The 22,963-nt window shown below is 35.9% G+C and overlaps 1 protein-coding gene across 1 annotated transcript in view; it reads left to right on the top strand.

Moving 5' to 3' along the window:
* Window positions 1-22,963, top strand: part of TDRD3 (tudor domain containing 3) — a 153,023-nt gene that overhangs the window by 102,637 nt on the left and 27,423 nt on the right. Inside the window, exon 11 of the mRNA XM_010838658.1 lies at window positions 6,585-6,710. Within this exon, the coding sequence (XP_010836960.1) occupies window positions 6,585-6,710 (126 nt within the window). The remainder of the gene's footprint in view (window positions 1-6,584; window positions 6,711-22,963) is intronic.

Below are 22,963 nucleotides of genomic sequence, written 5' to 3'. Positions count from 1 at the left end.
TCCAAATTTGCTGGCATATTGAGTGTAGCACTTTCACAGCATCATCTTTCAGGATTTGAAATAGCTCAGCTGGAATTCCATCACCCCACTAGCTTTGTTCGTAGTGATGCTTTCTAAGGCCCACTTGACTTCACATTCCAGAATGTCTGGCTCTAGGTGAGTGATTACACCATTGTGATTATCTTGGTCGTGAAGCTCTTTTTTGTACAGTTCCTCTGTGTATTCTTGCCACCTCTTCTTAATATCTTCTGCTTCTGTTAGGTCCATACCATTTCTGTCCTTTATCGAGCCCATCTTTGCATGAAATGTTCCCTTGGTATCTCTAATTTTCTTGAAGAGATCTCTAGTCTCTCCCATTCTATTGTTTTCCTCTATTTCTTTGTATTGATCACTGAGGAAGGCTTTCTTATCTCTTCTTGCTATTCTTTGGAACTCTGCATTCAGATGCTTATATCTTTCCTTTTCTCCTTTGCTTTTCACTTCTTTTCTTTCACAGCTATTTGTAAGGCCTCCTCAGATAGCCAGTTTGCTTTTTTGCCTTTCTTTTCCATGGGGCTGATCTTGATCCCTGTCTCCTGTACAATGTCACAAACCTTAGTCCATAGTTCATTAGGCACTCTGTCTATCAGATCTAGGCCCTTAAATCTATTTCTCACTTCCACTGTATAATCATAAGGGATTTGATCTAGGTCATACCTGAATGGTCTAGTGGTTTTCCCCACTTTCTTCAATTTAAATCTGAATTTGGCAATAAGGAGTTCATGATCTGGGCCATAGTCAGCTCCCTGTCTTGTTTTTACTGATTGTATAGAGCTTCTCCATCTTTGGCTGCAAAGAATATAATCAATCTGATTTCGGTGTTGACCATCTGGTGATGTCCATGTGTAGAGTCCTCTCTTGTGTTGTTGGAAGAGAGTGTTTGTTATGACCAGTGCGTTCTCTTGGCACAACTCTATTAACCTTTGCCCTGCTTCATTCCGTACGCCATGGCCAGATTTGCCTGTTACTCCAGGTGTTTCTTGACTTCCTACTTCTGCATTCCAGTCCCCTGTAATGAAAAGGACATCTTTTTTGGGTGTTAGTTCTAAAGGGTCTTGTAGGTCTTCATAGAACCGTTCAACTTCAGCTTCTTCAGCATTGCCGGTTGGGACATAGGCTTGGGTTACTGTGATATTGAATGGTTTGCCTTGGAAACGAACAGGGTGTTAGGTGTTAGCCAATGATAGCAGCAAGAAGGGGTCCAGGTACAACTAGATGGCATAGTCTTTTAAGGTTTTTGTGTGAATGTGGCTAGTCGCAGCTTCTCTGCTGTCAAGTTTTTTTCAAGGCTGAAAGGAGAGGAAGAGACTGCACTAACCGTGTCTTTTCTTTTTTTCAAGAAAAGTAAAAGCCTTTCCAGAAATACCAACAGATAATCTCATTGGTTGGAACTGTTTTACATGGCTACTCCTTGGTTCTTAGGGAGACTTGGAAAGCAAGTGCAGGTGTTCATCACTATCTAGACTCTTACTCTTGCAGCTGAGACCACTCACTTTCCAAAACACAAGAACTGTTTGATTTGGCTAGTGCGGGGATTACTTATGCTTTGCCATTTCTCCATTAAGGTAGAGCCAAGAAGTAGTTGAAAATTAGAGTTGGTTTTTAGAGCTAACATTGTCTACCTTGGAGGGTTCACTTCTGTAGGGGACTTCCCTGATAGCTCAGTTGGTAAAGAATACGCCTGCGATGCAGGAAACCCCAGTTGGATTCCTAGGTCAGGAAGATGTGCTGCAGAAGGGATAGGCTACCCACTCCAGTATTCTTGGGCTTCCCTTGTGGCTCAACTGGTAAAGAATCCGCCTGCAATTCAGGAGACCTGGGTTCGTCCCTGGGTTGGGAAGTTCCCCTGGAGAAGGGAAATGTTACCCACTCCAGTATTCTGGCCTACAGAATTCCACGGACAACATGTGTATGTATGTATAGTCCATGAGGTCACAGAGTCGGACACGACTGAGCAACGTTGACTTTGACTTTGTCTTTTTGTCACTTCTGTAAGATGCTTCTGTGAACAGTAAAGATGAAGGTGGCAGAATTTTTTTTTTTTTTGCATTGAACAATGTGGAGTTGGTGACCATGACAAACAGAGGAAGTAAGTGAATAATTTGAGTTCAAGTCCAATAATGTTTGAAAGGCTTGGTAAGAAGACTCAGGCTTTCCACTGAAATCCTGTCAGGATCGTGTCCTAGTACTAAGTGCAAAATACAAGCAAGCCAGTAGAAAGCCTAAAATCATTCCTGCACATGATCAAGGGTATCTACTTGTACTCTGTCTGCCAGCTTCCTAAAATATAATCCTCCTTGAGGGAAAAGTAATATTTTTTAGAACCTCTTCATGGTATTTCACCTATTGATACAATGTCTGGCATCCTAAAAAAATTATCAGGTATGTTAAAAATATAGAGAGAATATGAATGAACAGAAACAAAGCAACAGAGAATAATGACAGTCCTAAGATATTTAAATGTAGACAAGTTCTTTAACAAGTATTGAGTATTCAACAAACCATAATTGAGTAGCTGCTAAGTGTTAGGTGCTTGGGATACATCAGATAGTTTTGCCTGTGCTATGAACCAAGTATCTTCAAATACCTGATCAGATTGTTATTAAAGCTTTACTTTCAACTGTAATTTTCTCAGAAAATCAATAATACTAAAGTCATATATTGTCTCTACTGAATATACTCAAAATAATATCATATAGCATCTGAAAGGTGGTGCCTAATATTTCCCAAAATATTTTGAGCTTTTAGAGGATTGTTGGAATAATTGAATGATCTCCTAAGGGGACTACTTTGATTTTACGTGGATGTTTTTCAGTTTAGAGTGAAGGATTTTAGGCTCTGTATAGATACACCATTAAGCAAGTAAGATAAATAATACTCTGTGAAAGAGATGGCATTGGTTATCTTATAGAAGCACCTAATTTAAGCGATAACTTTTCAGTGTCTTGTCAAGAACAGGCAACTTTCCAATTTTCTAGCCAGAGACTAGGGTAAAGGCTTAAGAAAAGCATTATCTATAACTGTCATTAAGAAACCATAATTTAATTGCATTACAAATGATGTTTGGAAACAATCAGTTAGTATCATTTAAAACATTCCTCATGATATCTTGCCTTCTTTCAAGCTTTACTATCATAGAAAGACTGAGCATTTGGAACAATCCTCCTTCTCCCTGTACATCTGCCATGACTAGTTCAGCTCTTTCAGCTCTATCAACTGGGATAGACCTTTAAAATGGTCTCCTTGCCTTAAGTCTTATTCCTCTTAAATTTGTCACTGGAACTGCCGTTACTGTGATCTTGTCATTCTTCCTAGTTAAAATATTTCACTTGTAGTCTAGCATGCCTGTAGAGCCTCTGTCCGCTGACCCTTACTATCTTGTCCTATTGGCCAACCCTTCTTACGTCATGCCATAATTAATTTAAAACTATTTGTTGTATCCTATACTCAGACAGTAAAGCATCTGCGTACAATGCGGGAGACCCAGCTTTGATCCCCGGGTCGGGAAGATCCCCTGGAGAAGGAAATGGCAACCCACTCCAGTATTCATGCTTGGAAAATCCCACGGACTGAGGAGCCTGGTGGGCTACAGTGCATGGGGTTGGAAAGAGTCGGATACAACTGCGTAACTTCACTTCATACTCTTCTTCATGTTTTGTTTCTGTGAATTTTACTGCTTGGCTAAATACGCTTCATTCTTGAAGATTATACCCATTGTCATTTGCCCCAGGAAGCTTTTCCTGCACTCCTAGCCATATCAAGTGCCATATCACTACACCTTTACTTCCCATGTTATGTAGAAGTCATTTTTTACACAGGTTATCTTTAGTAAGTTCCTAAAAGGATGTCAAGTTTTTTTCCTAGGTTATATATTATGATTGTTTGTCATTGTTGAACCTAACTGGCATAATTGTCTAAAAAGCTTACAGTTGAAATATGCGAGAAATACAGCAATTTACAGAATATGGAAGTGTAAGGCTAAGAAATAAAGGAGGAAAGGAGAGACGTGGATATATAACTAGATCTCTAAGATAAAGAAAAATTCTGGCGTGGTTTCTCTAATCTTCTTGCATCCAGATCTGGAAAAGAAATACCATGGATTAACTTAGTAACTTTTATAGTATGGTGTATACTAGTTAGTTGGGCTTCCCAGATGGTGCTAGTGGTAAAGAACCTGCCTGCCAATGCAAGAAGCATAAAGGATGCAGGTTAGATCCCTAAGTCAGGAAGATCCCCTGGAGGAGGGTATGGCAATCCACTCCATTATTCTTGCCTGGAGAATCCCATGAACAGAGGAATGTGGCAGGCTGCAGTCCATAGGGTCACAAAGAGTCGGACACAACTGAGGCAACTTGGCAAGCACACACGCACACTAGTAAAAGCAGATTCTTTCCTGGTACACTCACAGTAACTGCTAATTTAGAAGGTTATCAAGAATAAGAATTTTTGTTGCCTTTAGCATTTTTTGATTCCAGTGAACCCATGAAGGTTATTGAACTCAGGCTTGGCTGCTTGCTGCTTGAAAGCCAATTTTTGAGAACCAAGTATTGGGTAAAAGGGAACATGGCTTTGTTGAGGAAACTTGTGCTGTTCCGGGAAGAAGATGGGCTCATGGCCCAAAAACTAACTCCCCTAACCAGCTCCCTTTTGCCGTTCAGGGGCAAGAGCTTTTAAAGGAGATATTTAGGGAGATACAGGTGGATGGAAGGGTTGGTGGAGGGGGTGCTTCATGCAGAACAGCTCCAAAAATCATCATCATCTCCAAAAATCATCTTGAAATTGGTCATGTAGTGGTCTGATCAGCTTCATATAGTTGTTTTAAGTACAAGTATTGCTCGGATTTCCTTGAGGCCAGTTCTTAAAATTGTGAAAGATGGAAGAGCTTATGTTGTAACTACAATCTGGTCATCATGTGGTTAACTTCTTCTGTCTAGTGGGTGTTTTGGTATCTGCAAAACAGTCAAAGGATTTGACTGAGAATATGTATCTGTAGCTCTTGAGGAGAAACTGAAGGTCCTTAACTTTGCTTAATGGCTAAACTATTATTTTGTGTTGCTTGACCGTTTTCCTTTGTTTCCACGTTTTTTCACTTCTCTGATTACATTTATTCCTTGGTTAAGCTTTTCTGTAGACAAGCAGCAGATGGAGGACCTGGGGGAGAAGGAGCGTCTGTCCCGGAAGGTCTCATGGGGTCCTGTTACACTGATTCACTGTCAGAGTAGACTGTTAAAAGAGCGTCCAACTCCCTTGTTTGAAGAAAACTTTCCTTGAGAGTAAATAAGAATTTTAAGAATTTTTTGTTGCTATTTCATGTTCATTAAGCAACATTCAGACCTATAATTCGAGTCCTAAATGGGTTGACCTATAGTGAAGGGAATACTCCAGTCAGTTGATCTACTCCAAGTTGCCTTAACAGATAAATTAAAAATTGAAGTTGTTATGTGAATTCAGTTCCTGGTGACTTTGTGCATTGGTTCCCAGAGCCAAGTAATACTGGATAAACTGAAGAAATAAAAGTGTTTGGTCTTACAGTGTCTTAAATCCTATAAATCCTGGATATAAGTAGTGTGCTGACTTCTTGCCTGGGAACTCTGCTTCACCACAGCTGCCTGTATGACTATAGCAATGACAATGAGCCTTTGAGGATTTTTTTGGTCATATATTTCTGTTTTTTAAATAAATTACTTCATACTTATATACTCTAATTAGTACATAAGAACTGTTTTACTAATGTCAAAGGGATTGAGTGGCTAACAAGGAGACGTTGAAGAACACTAATTCTTTTTGCACGCATTAGCATGTGAATATTCTCTACTGATCCTCTTAGTTCTGAAATCTTATTACTGCTCAGTGAATGTCAGAACTCACACGCATAAGAGAATCTCTCTTTTTCTTAGCCAATTTATGATTATCCAAAAGTAAATTTTGGACTCTGTGGGAGAAGGTGAGGGTGGGATAATTTGAGAGAATGACATTGAAGCATGTGTATTACCATATGTAAAACAGATGACCAGTCCAAGTTCGATGCATGAAGCAGGGCTCAAAGCCAGTGCTCTGGGACAACTTAAGGGATGGGGTGGGGAGGAAAGTGGGAGGAGGGGTTCAGATGGGGAGACACATGTGCCCCTGTGGCTGATTCATGTTGATGTATGGCAAAACCATAACAATATTGTAATGTAATTATCCTCCAATTAAAATAAAAATGCATTATCTTAAAAATTATTTTTTTAAATATTATATATTTCAAAGTTGCTAAGAGCATTTATATCTTTAAAGTTTTCATCCTAATGAAAAAATATAACCATGTGTGGTGATGGACACTAACTAGACTTATTGTGGTGGTCATTTCACAATATATACATATATCAGATTATTATGTTTTCCACTTAAAACTAATACAATGATATCGCAATAAAATTGATTTAAAAATGAGCTTTCAAAAAATACTAACATGGTAACATTTTGAATATTTATATTTCCATCATGCATCACCTTATCTAGACAATGTTGATCGTCCTGTTTAAAACTCCTTTTTGTCTCCTCAGTTTTACCGAGCAGAAGTTGAAGCTCTTCATTCTTCAGGTATGACAGCAGTTGTTAAATTCATTGATTATGGAAACTATGAAGAGGTGCTACTAAGCAACATCAGGCCCATTCAGTCAGAGGCATGGGTATGTGATAAAAATTATGTACAAAGACATAAGCTGTTTTGAAGGAAATACATAGCTCTGAAAGATTAGTCATAGTAATACTAAATTTTCCAATGGAAAAATGTTTTGTTTAAAACTGGCTACTCCTAAAGTAAGGTTTTAATTAATAATTACCTTAAACTACAGTAAGAATGAGTGCATTGCAATTGCTTCTCTTATATAATGCCTTGTTATATTATGTTTGGCAATAAGTGCCCTTATTTATGTTTGCCAAAAATGTGTATGTGTTTTTATGAGTCTTTATGCATATTTTATTCTTTCCCAGTTTGTTACTATTTAAATTTGACCAAATTATGTCCAGTAATTGTCAAATTTAAATCTCTTTTGGATACATGTATAATCTTTATTATTTTAGTTAAATGTAAAATTAAGAAAAACACTTTAAATTATATATGAATTCATCTGCATTTACTAGACATATATATGTACATGTGCAGATTACATTTAAATATCTTTGTTGAATAATACTTAATTTTGTTGCCAAATGTTATGTCAAAACTGACAGTTTTGTTGATATAATTTAGACAGTATTGACCTCCTGGAGTCCATTGTATACAAGATTTATGTAACTTTATATAGAGTCTCAACTATATTTAGGCAAAAACAAGAGGACAAAGCATATTAGAATTTGTTTAATAGAGTTTTTTTTTACAAACTTCTTTCTCTAATTTGTGGGTTCAGTTCAGTTCAGTTGCTCAGTCATGTCCAACTCTTTGAGACCCCATGAATCGCAGCACACTAGGCCTCCCTGTCTATCACCAACTCCTGGAGTTCACTCAAACTCATATCCATCGAGTCGGTGATGCCATCTAGCCATCTCATCCTCTGTCATCCCCTTCTCCTGCCCCCAATCCCTCCCAGCATCAGAGTCTTTTCCACTGAGTCAACTCTTCGCATGAGGTGGCCAAAATATTGGAGTTTCAGCTTCAGCATTAGTCGTTCCAATGAACACCCAGGGCTGATCTCCTTTAGAATGGACTGGTTGGATCTCCTTGCAGTCCAAGGGACTCTCAAGAGTCTTCTCCAACACCACAGTTCAAAAGCATCAATTCTTCGGTGCTCAGCTTTCTTCACAGTCCAACTCTCACATCCATACATGACCACTGGAAAAACTATAGCCTTGACTAGATGGACCTTTGTGGGCGAAGTAATGTTTCTGCTTTTGAATATGCTGTCTAGGTTGGTCATAACTTTCCTACCAAGGAGTAAGTATCTTTTAATTTCATAGCTGCAGTCACCATCTGCAGTGATTTTGGAGCCCCAAAAAATAAAGTCTGACACTGTTTCCACTGTTTCCCCATCTATTTCCCATGAAGTGATGGGACCAGATGCCATGATCTTAGTTTTCTGAAAATTGAGCTTTAAGCCAACTTTTTCACTCTCCTCTTTCACTTTCATCAAGAGGCTTTTTAGTTCCTCTTCACTTTCTGCCATAAGGGTGGTGTCATCTGCATATCTGAGGTTATTGATATTTCTACTTATTACTAGAAACCTGATTTGTTGCTGTTTCCCTGAAATATAAAGATATACTAGAAAATTATATCATTTAGACTGTAGCCTTCATCATTGAAGCATATTTGTTTTCTTATGAACTTCTTTTGATTTAGTTTTGATCCTTCTAGATTTTCCTGTCATGACCTCAGGGTCATTGCCCACTTCACCCCCCTAAAAAAGAAGATAAATAAAGCTACAACAAAAATCTAGTAGCAGTAATCATATTGGGCCCGTGGATATTTTTATTGACCTTTTTATTCTAGAAAATTGATCATTTTCCAGGTAGCTTATTGTTTCATATTTTACAATATAACATTCATATCTTAATCTGTATAATTAAGCAAGAGATCCTTTCTCTTACTCTCATTCTCTAAAGTTTAGCTGCTTTTTCCCTAAAAGACTGAAATACCATTAATGTCTAATTTATATCTTTTCTTGGAGAAACTTGTTATAACTATATCTTTTGCCCTTTTGATTCCCACATGATGGCTATTTTTATTCTCTTTTTTTAAAGTCAGTGCTCACATCTTAATGCAATTACAATGGTAAAAGTATTTATTGAGTCTGTATTTCTAGAAGGTGAGCCCAGGTTTGTTATTCATCATGTTATTCCCATGTTAGCCACTACAGAGTCAAAATAAAAATTTTATATTTAGTTTTTTTTAGGAGATTTAAAAAGAGATTAATTTTATTCTTTTCTCCCTAAAAAAATTTTAAGTTTCCTTACTTTGTTTCCTCTCTACTTCCTTTTTCTGTTCCAGAGTAGACATAGCTGTTGAGCACCTTTCTTATTCCTCATTGTAGCTCTTCTACTCAGAGGTGTTTGGTGCCAAGTGATCTTTTTCTTTCTAAGTCAGTGACGTTTCCTCTTCCCCCTTTAATAGTCCCCATTGCTTTATTGATTTTAGGCCACTGTAAACTTGGCTGAACAACAAATGCATCACATGTGATAGCCCATGTAGTGATTCTGAACCACAGCAGTATTTCATGTTTTCTGTACCTCATCTAGGCTTTACTGTCCTATTTTTTTTTAACCTATTTACTTTTTCTGCAGTTAACTTAAAAATCTTTCATGCTGTGCTAAGTCACTTTAGTCGTGTCGAAGTCTTTGCAACCCCATGGACTAACAGCCCGCCAGGCTCTTCTGTCCATGGAATTCTCCAGGCAAGAATACTGGAGTGAGTTGGCATGCCCTCCTCCAGGGATTGTTCCCAATAAGATCCATGAAGTATTTTGCAGGAAGAGGCAGGATAGTATTATTAAAATATTTTGGCGATTCTGGTATTTCTTTTCTCCTAATTACAAATAATTAAGTGATTGTTGATGTTTTATGCTTTTGCATAAATTAATATAACAAATATTTTTGGATCATGAACAGTATTATTAAGAATAAGATCATCCTTTCTTCCTCATCTATGTGAATAATTGACTTAGTTGTAGATGCAGCTCCTTTTTGAATAGAAGCCACACATTAACATATTTTCAGTCATCTCCATAAAAAAAAAAAAAAAAAAGTATGTGTCCATATACATAAAAAGCCTCTGAAGAAAAACAGTCAGTGTGATTGTCAGTACATTTAACACAGAGTTAGTGTATCGATGTGTTATCCTCTGAGAGGACTAATATTGGGGTCTGTGAGCACTTTTTTTTTTTGTAACTTTGGAATTATAACAAGTTCTAAGTTAGTCAAAGTAAAACGTTCACTATACCAATAAGAAGGTAACTCTAATTGATGTCATTTTAGAAGCATTAAAGGGCTACAAAGGAAAGGTGAGGCTGATAGAAGCCTTAGCAGAGTTATTTATTCACACTGTGGATTGTGTAGTTTTTAATTTTTTTAACTCTTGCGCTACATATGTACATTACTGTTTTTAATTGTGAAGTGATTTCATATGTTTTAAGGTTTATGTTTGTTATTGCCGTAAGATTTTGGAAAATCTCTTGTCTTCCTAAATATAGTAATGAGCATTCATTGAGATTTTTTTAATAGTTTGCAGGAAAAATAATACAACCAAGAAGCCTGCATATACACCAAAAATCTTTATGGAAATCAGTTGTCTGTATTGTCTTAAAGGTATAAGGATGAATTATTAAATAAAAACATGAAATATTAAGAGACTCAGTGACTAAGTTAATAGTCTCTTATGTGGAAAATTAAGACAAAAATCAAATTAATAGTTTAAGTGTTAATTTTTTTCTTCATGAAGTTTGAGCTATTTGCCTTAAATCTACCTGTAGACAAATTTCTAGTTTCCCCATCTATTTGTATATTTTCAGAGCATACACAGTGATGATATATTAGGTGATGAAAGTATACATTCTGATTATGATTAAATACTTTATTTCCTCCAAACTGATCTACTGAACTTTTTGTTCTGTCATCCTTGATTTTTTTTCTTCTAGCGCAATTAAACTATCAACATAATGTGAGATTCACAGCTCATTCTTTTTTTTTATTATTTTTTTAATTTAATTTTATTTTTAAACTTTACATAATTGTATTAGTTTTGCCAAATATCAAAATGAATCCATCACAGGTATACATGTGCTCCCCATCCTGAACCCTCCTCCCTCCTCCCTCCCCATACCATCCCTCTGGGTCGTCCCAGTGCACTAGCCCTAAGCATCCAGTATCGTGCATTGAACCTGGACTGGCATCTCGTTTCATACATGATATTTTACATGTTTCAATGCCATTCTCCCAAATCTTCCCACCCTCTCCCTCTCCCACAGAGTCCATAAGACTGTTCTATACATCAGTGTCTCTTTTGCTGTCTCGTACACAGGGTTATTGTTATCATCTTTCTAAATTCCATATATATGTGTTAGTATACTGTATTTATGTTTTTCCTTCTGGCTTACTTCACTCTGTATAATAGGCTCCAGTTTCATCCACCTCATTAGAACTGATTCAAATGAATTCTTTTTAATGGCTGAGTAATTCTTAACTGGATAAAGCCTATAATTTTTAATTTAATGTTCTTTGTATGTTGCAGGATTTTCCTTATTTTACCAAAGTAAATGAATCATTATGCAATCTCATATCATTTGTAAAACTGTATAGGGAGAAAACCATAAGGCTGTTTTATTTTCTTGACCACTGTATGTGAAACATTAGGGGCAAAGGAAACTTATTTATGTTTCTTGCAGCCATTTCCAAATTTACTACTTTTAACTCTAAAACTAATATCAGGAAAACAATAAAAAGATGCCACAGGCCACTTGGAATTACTCTTTAAAATACCCTGGTGCTGCTGCTCAGACAAATCTTTTGTGTTTTTGGAGTGTTGTTCTTTCTGAGTTACTTATCTAAATATGGAAAGATAGTGTCAAGTCCTGATTTTCCCAGAATATTTATGACTTGTATGCCACTGAGACTTTTATATCCCAAGAAATATTTTAGAACATGCTGATTTCTAAACTTTTTGAAGTTTCATAGTGTTTTACTATGAGGAAATGATCTTTGTTCAGCTATTCTTCCAACTAGAAAATTTATTGTATAGATTAGTTTTATTCAATAAATACTTACTGCATATCTGTTTAGGTGCTAGGTATTGTTCTGGGTGAGGAGTATATATTAGTACTCAGAACACACAGAAGTCCTGTGTACTACACAAAGTTAGTGAAAGTTATATTTCCAATTGTGTGAAACAAACTTAAATATCTTGTGGGAGTCTTCATTTACCTCTTGAAGCTTTAAAAGAAGATATAAGTGGGAAAAATCTTGTTTATTGATGTTTTAATTTTAATAATGTGTAAGGTCTATATTTTATTTCTCCTTATTTGAAGATAAATTATGGAATTAGAAAGTGTGATTTAATGAATTTTATGTGTTTAAAATTTCTTATTGATTTTATCTATTTAAAAAGTAAATTTCCTTTTAGGTAGGTTTGGATTTCTTTTTAAAATAATTATATATATTTTTAAATTTTAGCATACTTTACAAAAAGAACTATTAATCTCAACTTTTACTTTTGAAGTAACTTTGTGCAAAGTTTATATTATAATGTCACCCTGGGAAGCAAATTTGAAAATTACCTTTCCAAATTCAAATAATGTTCATAAAAAGCCATAAAGTATTCTACCACTAATAGAAATATTAAAGAGAAACATATAACCCCCCCATCCCTAACCTATTTAATGAGGAAGGAGATAGAGAATTATGATATGCAAATTAATGAATTAAAAATGAATCTTAAATGTATTATAACAAGGTCATGTTAGAAATTTTAAAGATATAGGGATAAAGTTAGGCTATATCTCGTGTGTATTTGATATCAAAAGATCATAATAAATATTAAAAAGGGGATAATTGTTATAGAAACCATTAACTTCAAAGAGAAATTAGAATTATGTAACAGTGAGATTCTGCCAGTTAGTATCTAGTAAAAAGTACAGGCACATATTTCATCATAGTCCAGAAGGTTTTTCATTTCTGCTAATAAATTCTTAAATAAATTAATGGGTATAATTTACCATACTTAAATTTCTGCATAATTTGAGTAAAGTCAGTGAAATACTGTAATACATTTTCTTCCACTATACATATTTTTGGGATACTTCCCTTTCAAAAATTTCCATGTAAGCAGTGCTCTTTCTCTTTTGCAATATAAACGCAGAGTATATTTAAAAAAAAAAAAAAAAGAGTCTAGCTGTCTTAGCCGCATTTAAGAACATTATCACCTATAATTTTCAGATTATAGGTGATAGAACTTGGGTGTTTCCATGCAATGTCTTTTAGCTCACTTTTAATAAAATTTGGTTGTATTAGATATGCTTTATTTATTTCTTAATCTGCCATTCAGCTTTTCACAGTTCCCACAGGAGATTGTGGATCATACAAAAGGACTTTACTGGAGATATGGAAGCTTCTGCATAGAGGGAGAGATGATCCATTCATAAATGCATGCCATATACATTGATATATCATATACATGATATATCAACTTAGATATAGATTGATGTCTATGTCCTGAATCCCAAATTCAGTTTGTGAATTTAAGATTATTATGAAACGTAAGAGATTATTATGAAAATCTTCAGAATCTAGTTTTGATTGGGCTACATTATTTAAGAGATACTTTATTTCACCACTTTAATTACTGCTCAGAAAATAGTATGCTGTTTGAAGAACAAGTACTAAAGTACCACTGGAATTTTGCTATCTGATAATTTAATTTAATATAATCTATTCAAAAGATTAAAGATGCTATATAAAAGCATCTTTAAAAAGTTTCTGGGTAATCTGAGTTTTCCTTTATTAAGCAATGAAAGTATATCATGTAATTATTTCATGTTCCTTTTTACTGAAGGTAAAAATAACAAAGTAAAATAACATGGTAGGGAGTTGTCTAAGATGTGCTTTTTTGTTTCTAACCTTAATTATAATCCATAAAACACTTTAAACCTTATATTATTTAAATATTAAGAATCAAGTTAGCATAATTGAAAAATCTACAGCAATTTTTTGTATACATGAATAGTATCAGAAGATACGTTAATCTTTTATCTTCTAAGTCTCCCCTTTATTAATAGCAACTTAAAATATGGAAGTATGGCACTGGTCAATGGAGAAGTAAATTTAAGATGCTTTAGATTTATGCTAAATAATGTGTAATTTTGATTTTTCTTCAAAGTAATCTACAGCCTAAGGGGGCTAGGATTGTCAGATGACTTATCTTTTCCTTTGACATTTTTGATTTGGTTGCCCCAAGATTTGTTCTCTTTCAAGTGTAAATGTTAATTGTTTCATTTACTTTATTTATCAGGACTTTTAAAACTGTAATTTCAAACTGCACTCAATTTTACCATTCCTTAACGTATATATGCAGAAGATTTACTAATACACTGATAATAAAATAGTAAAATAAATGAATTTGAGGACTATTTTTGTTTTGTTTTATTTCTTATTCCCAAACATATTATTTTTATACTGGGCATGTGCCTTGACTTGGCACTAATGTCAGTATATTTTAAAGATTTTTATAATTCTGAAGAGGCATTGTTATTGAATTAAAAAAAACTGCACACAGTTCTGTTTTTGATTCTTCCATCCGTACCTAAAAGGCACAAAAATATGTTGCTCATTGCAATACAGAATTTATTCCCTTTCAAATGGAGCTCCTGCAGTGTATCTTTTCAGTTCTAAAATCAATGATCCTTGATTGGTGTTGGGCTAAAAGGGGACTTAGGATACATGTTTGATTGCACACCATAATGAGTCATCAGTTGTCCATTTTCTTTTTTTAACCTTACATAGTCATTTGTGTTCTCTTATACTCTTGCTTTTTTTCATTTCATTTATTAGTTATCTCTGTGTGTTTTCATTCTATTTCTTAAACATCATTGTATTTTTTACTTTGTTTTTTAAACTTTATTTTCTTTTTACCTTTAGTGGGTGGCATCTCTTGATGTAGTTGGTTACCCTTCCTACTGATCCTAATTTCTTGAACTTTACTGGACCTATAATATTTATTCTAGAATCATGTGCAGTAGGCTTCACTATCACACTTCTAGGAAAGGAGTGGAGTTGATCTGCCTTGTGAGAAGCTCTCTGTTACAGCTTCCAGTTCCGTTAAATTTGGAAACTACTGGCAAGAGTTTTATATGTTGGCTTGAAATAACTTCCTTAGTAGTGGCCTATCATTGGCTAAGAGCCCCATTCAGAAGGGACAGGAAGTACTGCAATACTGAGAATTTGCCTTAAAAAAAAATGTAGTTTGTTAGGACTAAACATAATGATAATGTTCTAGTTGAGCAGCTCAGATCATCATAAGGATTAAAAAGTTATTGTATTTTTGTACATACATCTTCATGCCTAGTCCATCTAGCTCAGGGTTAGTTCTGCTTCCTAGTTAAATAAATTTGGAAAATGCTGGGTCAAAAAATTAAGTACATTTTAAATTATAGAATGTCTTTGAGCCAGTAGCAGGTTAATATGTATTTTAAATTTCCAACAGAGAGACATCAGATCAGATCAGATCAGATGAGTCGCTCAGTCGTGTCCGACTCTGCGACCCCATGAACTGCAGCACTCCAGGCCTCCCTGTCCATCACCAACTCCCGGAGTTCACTGAGACTCACGTCCATCGAGTCAGTGATGCCATCCAGCCATCTCATCCTCTGTTGTCCCCTTTTCCTCCTGCCCCCAATCCCTCCCAGTATCAGAGTCTTTTCCAATGAGTCAACTCTTCGCATGAGGTGGCCAAAGTACTGGAGTTTCAGCTTTAGCATCATTCCTTCCAAAGAAATCCCAGGGCTGATCTCCTTCAGAATGGACTGGTTGGATCTCCTTGCAGTCCAAGGGACTCTCAAAAGAGTCTTCTTCAACACCACAGTTCAAAAGCATCAATTCTTCGGCACTCAGCCTTCTTCACTGTCCAACTCCCACATCCATACATGACCACAGGAAAAACCATAGCCTTGACTAGACGAACATATGTAGGGTCTATTGATTTACAAACTTATTTGGTCATGGAGCCCTCCTCTTTTTTTCCTATATAAAATCTGTTATATAAAGTCTACCAAGAGATACTTTGAAAAACATCATAGCTCTTCTTTCTAGTTTTCAGATTTTCCATATAAAATAGATTGAAGACTTATCTTAAGAAACATTGTTTTGGATTTTCCAGACTTCTTAATAACATAATAGTATATGTTTATATTACAGATAGAATAAAAGGCAATTTCTCTTTAACCTTACTATGAATAGAAGACAAAATATATCTCTGAAATTTTATGTCCCTTCTAAGCACATATGCTTTTAGTAGTAGTGTTTTATTACTTAATGATAAAATTGAGATCCTTTTTTACATGTCATTATACACAACTCACTGGTCTTTTAATTTTATTTTAGCTTAATTCTAATTCTAGAAACTTTCATGTGCTAAGTTAAAGACTTTCTAAAGTTATCATTTATGAAGACTCACATTGTAGCTTTTATAATATTGCTGGGTTTTCTTTTTCTATAATTTTTGCCTAATAACCTGCATGATATTTGTATGTCCCAGCAGTAAGGCATTTTAATTTGTTTGTTTGTTATTCTCCAATAAGCTAAAGCAAAATCTGAAATCCCTGTTTTTGTTAAGCTGACAATTGGCTGCTGAATTCAAAAGAAAGTATCAAAGTGAGTTAATTCCACTGAGCATGTAGACATTAAGTGGCAAAGAAGACTCCTAAAAGATGAAAAATTCTGTTTTGTTTCAACATTTGTGTTGCTCCTTTACTAATAGGCTTAAAACAACGTGGAGAAGGGTATTCTCATGTATTTTTTTCTTATAAAGTGATCAGGTAATATAAATCTTATTAAAAAATTCCTGAATTTGATCATCAGTGCTCAAATGAATTACAGATCAAGAACTTGTGAGTATTAGTTCAGAAAGGCTCTAAAAGCTCTGGTCACAAATAAAGATATCCCTGATCTTTTTATGTGCCCTTATTAGTATTAATGCTTACTAAGAACCTGGCCTTACTGATAGTTGTTCTCATAAATAGAAAACCTATTAGAGACTGGGATGTCGTGGAGCTAATTACAAAATGGTCTAGAAATGATGAAACATTGGTCACATACCCAGTCCCTTTAAATCATATGCTTGTATTCTTAGGAAATAAGCAAAACAAAGAAAAAATTTTCACTGACTGTGTTTTGAGCTTAAATGTAAACAGTCTGGATGAGAAGTTAAAATATATAATTCCCTAAGAAAAATTAAAGAGAAATATAAGAAACTTGAGGCTGAGAACTCTAAATTTTGTTATTGAGGATTTCTTATAAAAGGCTACAATAAAATCATTTTAGATATAATTTAGAAATGAATGTAAGATTTATATTTCAAGAAGATATGTACATTTTCCCATTGATTCATTGAAAACACATAAAATTGGCTATGAAAAGGCTGAATATTGTATTAATTCTAATGAGTAGAATTGATTTAATGAAAGTAATGACTGAGGAAAGATATTTAAGGTAGGAAAAAAAGTGACCACAGAGAAGGTAAAATGTAGATTTGGTATCTTGGTTCTCAAATATTTTTCAAAATAATTTTCATAATAGTTTCAAAGGTTTGACTGAAACTGCTAAACAAAAAAATTTTGAACAAGACAACTTTAAATAATCTCAATTATAAAAATAAGTTTTGCTTTCTGAAATGAGAATTGCTATGCTTTGAAGTTCTAATTAATTTCATGTAAATGGCAAACTTCACCCAAAAATACTTCTGACATTGTTTACTGCCGATTGCCATTCTTGGACCCAGGGTTGAGAAACATTTTCAGATTCTGTGTGGTTTATCCTGAAAGAATTTGATGCGAAGGGGTCCCTGAGAGAGTCATATGTCGGCTCAGCATGGCCTTTGAAAGAAGGGGAGAGGGCAGGGCTGGTCTCCGGCAGATCACTCCCACTTCCCTTTTTGCCCTGCTCCAGCTCCAGGGGAGCTGGAGATGCACAGAAGTCAGAAGACCTGGGTCACGCCCCGGCTCTGCCTCTTACTTCCTGTGACTGACTTTGGGTAAGTTGTTTCCTGTCTCTGGGTCTCAGTTTTAGTGCAGTTATAGTGAGGATTAGGTAATATGGTCACTGGACGTGTGCTTTGTAAACTCCGTAGGTCTATAGAAACTGAAAATTTTATTATCACAACCTGGCCCCCTTCTTCCCAGTTCTTCTGTAGTCTAGTATCCTTGCCTCTGCATTTTTAAAGCAGCCAAAAATGACATCTCCTTTTGCTTTTCCCTATGTCCTCTCCATATTGGAACTCTCATTCCTATCCTCTGCATTCTTCAAAGTATTCGAAGACTATGAAACCAGACTGGTTAAATTAATTTTCACTGTAGAGTGTGGGTTATGTTACCCCTTTTCACCCTTCCCACTCTCACCTTTCTTCTTTAATCTCAGAATTATGTGCTTAGAAATGTCAAAGAATCTCCAGTGTGTGGCAGTTTGGAGACAGTGTTGGCAGAAGGAAGTCCCTTAAATTACATTACCCAGATCACTTCTCTGTTAGTAAGGCTGACTGAGTACATGAGAGTATGATTGTGCCTCTTGTCCTCTTTTTCTCTATGGGAAAGGAGATGGAAATAGTTCAAAGATCTTCAGAAATGTCACTGAACACCTAGATCCTAACTTGAAGAGTAATCATAGGGAAGATATAAGGGATTTAGTGGCCATTTCTTTGGTCAGCTCTTTGAGTTCACATCGACTTTGATTTTCAGTAAACTCTAGCCTCCCTCAGCCAAACTAAATTTATAACACCTGTTATCTTTACTGGGTGCTCAGTTGATAGAGGCTGCCTGGAGCTAAGAGGAAGGAGAATTTGCCTTTTGTGTGACGTCTGATTTCAGATCAAGGGATCTTTAAGAGGGCATGAGAGCTTCTAATCTGATCCAACCTTCCTCATAATCTAATAATGCTTGATTTGGCTATGTGTCAATAATAGTAATAATAGCCCCTTATGTGAACTGCTTGCCATTAATACCTAATTACCATGGAGCACAATAACCATTACTCCTATTGTGATTAGATAAAGTGTCTTAAAAATTGTATTTATTTTATTTTTATAGCCTTGAACCATTGACTTATGCTTAACATGGTTTCTTGCTGAAGTAGCAGTGTCATCTTTCATAACTAAAAATTAAAAATATTGAATTCTGGTATGAATTCAAATGCAAATTGAAACAGTTAAGTACAGTGTTAAATGTGTGAATTAATGGGGAAAAATTTAAATGATAGTGTTCATGCTGGCAAAGATGAAGTGACGTGAGTACTCTTACACATTGCTGATGGCAGTGTAAATTGATGTAATCTTTCTGATTTTTTCCCGTCTTGAAAGTGTTTATGCTCTTTAATAGTCTCACAGTTGTTAATCTCTGCTAGGAAAAGAGAAAAGGAATAAGTGCATTTCTGAGAGATCATCATTGCAGCGATATGATAATAGGAGAAACTAGAATCTTCCTAAAGGACTGGAAAATACACTCAAAGTAGTGATAGTGTATGTAGTAGAATTATGTACAGACTCTGGATATGAGTATATACGTATTTTTCAGTTTTATAACCTTTCCATAATTTTGTAGTACATTTTTTTTATTTGAAAAAGTAACAGCAAGCAAAATAAAATAAAGTTGATCATGAGTAGGGAATTTTAGTCTAAAATCGTTAAAATTTGCAAAAAGGATCTGAAAATAGTGGAAGTTTAAAAGAGTAGGATAAATAAAAACATAAATTCTTTCTAATTTTGCCTTCATTGAGGTTAAACAGAAACATGATTATGGTTTTCCATGATAAATTACCATGATCTTTGAGCTTGTTTCTGTCTATAATTAATACATGAAATACTCCTACAACTAAACTAATGCAAATTACCACCTTCATTCAGTTTTTCCTTAAGCCTACTTCCCAATTCATTTCAAAATTCTCTCTTGATAACACTATTCCCAGAACACTTAAATACCTTCAGAATTCTGTCTCTCCCACATGCTTTCAAATGCTTAGAAAAATACATTTCTTCTATGAAATGTTTATTTAATCAGTACTGGCATACCTTTTTATTGCACTTCACTTTATTATGCTTTGCAGATACTACATTTTTTTTTCTCCCACAAAGTGAAGGTTTGTGACAACCCTGTTCAAGCAAGTCTGTTGTTCTATTGGCAAGTTGTGTCTGACTCTTTGTAACCCCAGGGACTTCAGCATGCCAGGCTTCCCTGTCCCTCACCATCTCCTGGAGTTTGTTCAAGTTCATGTCCAATAAATCAGTGATGCCATCCAACCATCTCATCCTCTGTCTCCCACTTCTCCTTCTGCCTTCAATCTTTCCCAACATCAGGGTCTTTTCCAGTGAGTCAGCTGTTCCCATCAGGTAGCTGAAGTATTGGAGCTTCAGCTTCAGCATCAGTCCTTCCAAAGAGGATTCAGGGTTGATTTCCTTTTAAGATTGACTGGTTTGATCACCTTTTCCTCAGGACTCTGAAGAGTATTCTCCAACACCACAGTTTGAAAGCGTCAGTTCTTCAGCACTCTGCCTTCTCTATTGTCCAGCTCTCACATCCATACATGACTACTGGAAAGACCATAGCCTTGACTATATGGGCCTTTGTTAGCAAAGTGATGTCTTGCTTTTTAACATTGTCTAGGTTTGTCATAGCTTTCTTGCCAAGAAGCAGTCATTTTCTAATTTCATGGCTGCAGTCACCATCCACAGTGATTTTAGAACCTTGGAAGAGGAAATCTGTCACTACTTCTACCTTTTCCCCTTCTGTTTGCCAGGAAGTGACGGGACCAGATGCCGTGATCTTAGTTTTTTTTAATACTGAAGTTTTAAGCCAGCTTTTTCACTCTCCTCCTTCACCCTCATCAAGAGATTCTTTAGTTCCTCTTCACTTTCTGCCACTAGAGTGGTATCATCTGCAACCTCAGATATGCGGATGATGCAATATTTCTCCCAGTAATCTTGGTTCCAAGTTGTAACTTATCCAGCCCAGCATTTCCCATGATGTGCTTGGCGTATAAGTTAAATAAACAGGGTGCCAATAAATAGCCTTGTTGTACTCCTTTCTCAATCCTGAACCAGTCGTTCCATACAGGGTTCTATCTCTTGCTTCTTGATCTGCGTACAGGTTTCTCAGGAGACAGGTAAGATGGTCTGGTATTCCCATCTATCCAAGAGTTTTCCACAGTTTGCTATAATCTACACAGTCAAAGGCTTTAGCATAGTCAATGAAACAGAGGTAGATGTTTTTCTTTGATTCCCTTGCTTTCTCTATGATCCAGCAAATGTTGGCAATTTGGTCTCTGATTCCTCTGCCTTTCCTCAACATAATGCTAAAGCCTAGCTTGAAGGATTTTGAGCATAACCTTACTGGTAAGGGAGATGAGTGCAATTGTCTGGTGGTTTGAACATTCTTTAGTACTGCCCTTCTTGGGAATTGGGATGAAGATTGACCTTTTCCAGTCCTGAGGCCATTGCGGACTTTTCCAATTTGCTGACATACTGAGTGCAACACTTTAATAGAATCATCTTTAGGATCTTAAATGACTCTGCTGGAATGCCATTACCTCCACTAGCTTCATAGGCAGCAGAGGCCTCTAAGGCCCGCTTGACTTCACACTCCAGAATGTCTGGCTCTAAGTGAGTAACCACACCATAGTGGTTATCCAGGTCATTAAAATATTTCTTGTACAGTTCTTCTATGCATTCTTTCTATCTCTTCTTGATATCTTTTGCTTCTATTAGGTCTTTATGGTTTCTGTCCTTTGTATTGCCCATCTTTGGATGAAACCTTTGATAATTCTAATTTTCTTGATGAGATCTCTAGTCTTACCCTTTCTGATTTTTCCCCTCTATTTCTTTTTGTTGTTCATTGAAGTAGGCCTTCTTGTCTCTCCTTGCTGTTCTCTGAAACTCTTCATTTAGTTGGGTGTACCTTTCCTTTTTTCCCTTGCCTTTCACTTCTCTTCTTTTCTCTGCTATTTGTAAAGCCTCCTCAGACAACCACTTTCCCTTCTTACATTTCTTTTTCTTTGGGATAATTTTATTCTCTTCCCTGTATAATATTATGAACCTCTGTCCATACTTCTTCAGGCACTCTTGTTTACTACATCTAATCCCTTGGATATATTCATTACCTCCACTGTATAATCGTAATGGATTTGATTTAAGTCAAACCTGACTGGCCTAGTAGTTTTTGCCGCTTTCTTTGTTCTAACCCTGAATTTAGCTGTGAGGAGCTGATGATCTGAGCCACAGTCAGCTCCAAATCTTGTTTGCTGACTATATACAGCTTCTCCATCTTCAGCTATGAAGAATGTAATCAGTCTGATTTCACTTTTGACCATTTGGTGATGTTTATATGTAAAGTTGTCTCTTGTGTTGTTGAAAAAGGTGTTTGCTATGACCAGTGCAGTCTCTTGGCAGAATTCTGTTAGCCTTTGCCCTGCTTCATTTTGTACTCCAAGGCCAAACTTGCCTGTTACTCCAGGTATCTCTTGACTTCCAACTTTTGCATTCCAGCCCCCTGTGATGAAAAGGATATCTTTTTTTTTTGGTATTAGTTCTAGAAGATCTTGTAGGTGTTCATAGGACTGATCATCTTCAGCTTCTTCGGCATCAGTGGCTGGGGCATAAACTTGAGTTACTGTGATGTTGAATGGTTTGCCTTGGAAATGAACCAAAATCATTCTGTCATTTTGAAGATTGCACCCAAGTACTGCATTTCAGACTCTTATTGACTATGATGGCTACTCCATTTCTTCTAAGGGATTCTTACCCACAGTAGTAGATATAATGGTCATCTGAGTTAAATTCATCCATTCCAGTCCATTTTAGTTCATTGATTCCTCAGATGTTCACCCTTGCCGTCTCCTGCTTGACCACATCCAATTTATCTTGATTCACGGACCTAATATTTCAGGTCCGTTTGTAATACTGTTCTTTACAGCATCAGACTTTACTTTCATCAGCAGACACATCCATAACTGAGCGTCATTTCTGCTTTGGCCTGGCCGCTTCGTTCTTTTTGAAGCTGTTAGTAGTTGTCCTCCACTCTTCCCCAGTAGCACACTGGACATCTTCTGACCTGGGGGCTCATCTTCTGGTGTCATATCTTTTGCCTTTTTATACAGTTCATGGGGTTCTCATGGCTAGTACCTGGAGTGGTTTGCCATTCCCTCCTCCAGTGGACCATCTTTTGTCCAAACAGTGCACTATCCCGTGTGTCTTGGGTGTCTCTTCATG

This window comes from Bison bison, unplaced genomic scaffold (assembly GCF_000754665.1).
Source record: "Bison bison bison isolate TAMUID 2011002044 unplaced genomic scaffold, Bison_UMD1.0 scf7180017864102, whole genome shotgun sequence".
Taxonomy (NCBI): Eukaryota; Metazoa; Chordata; class Mammalia; order Artiodactyla; family Bovidae; genus Bison; species Bison bison.
The sequence above is the reverse complement of the archived record's forward strand: the minus strand, read 5'-3'. Positions and strand labels throughout refer to the sequence as shown.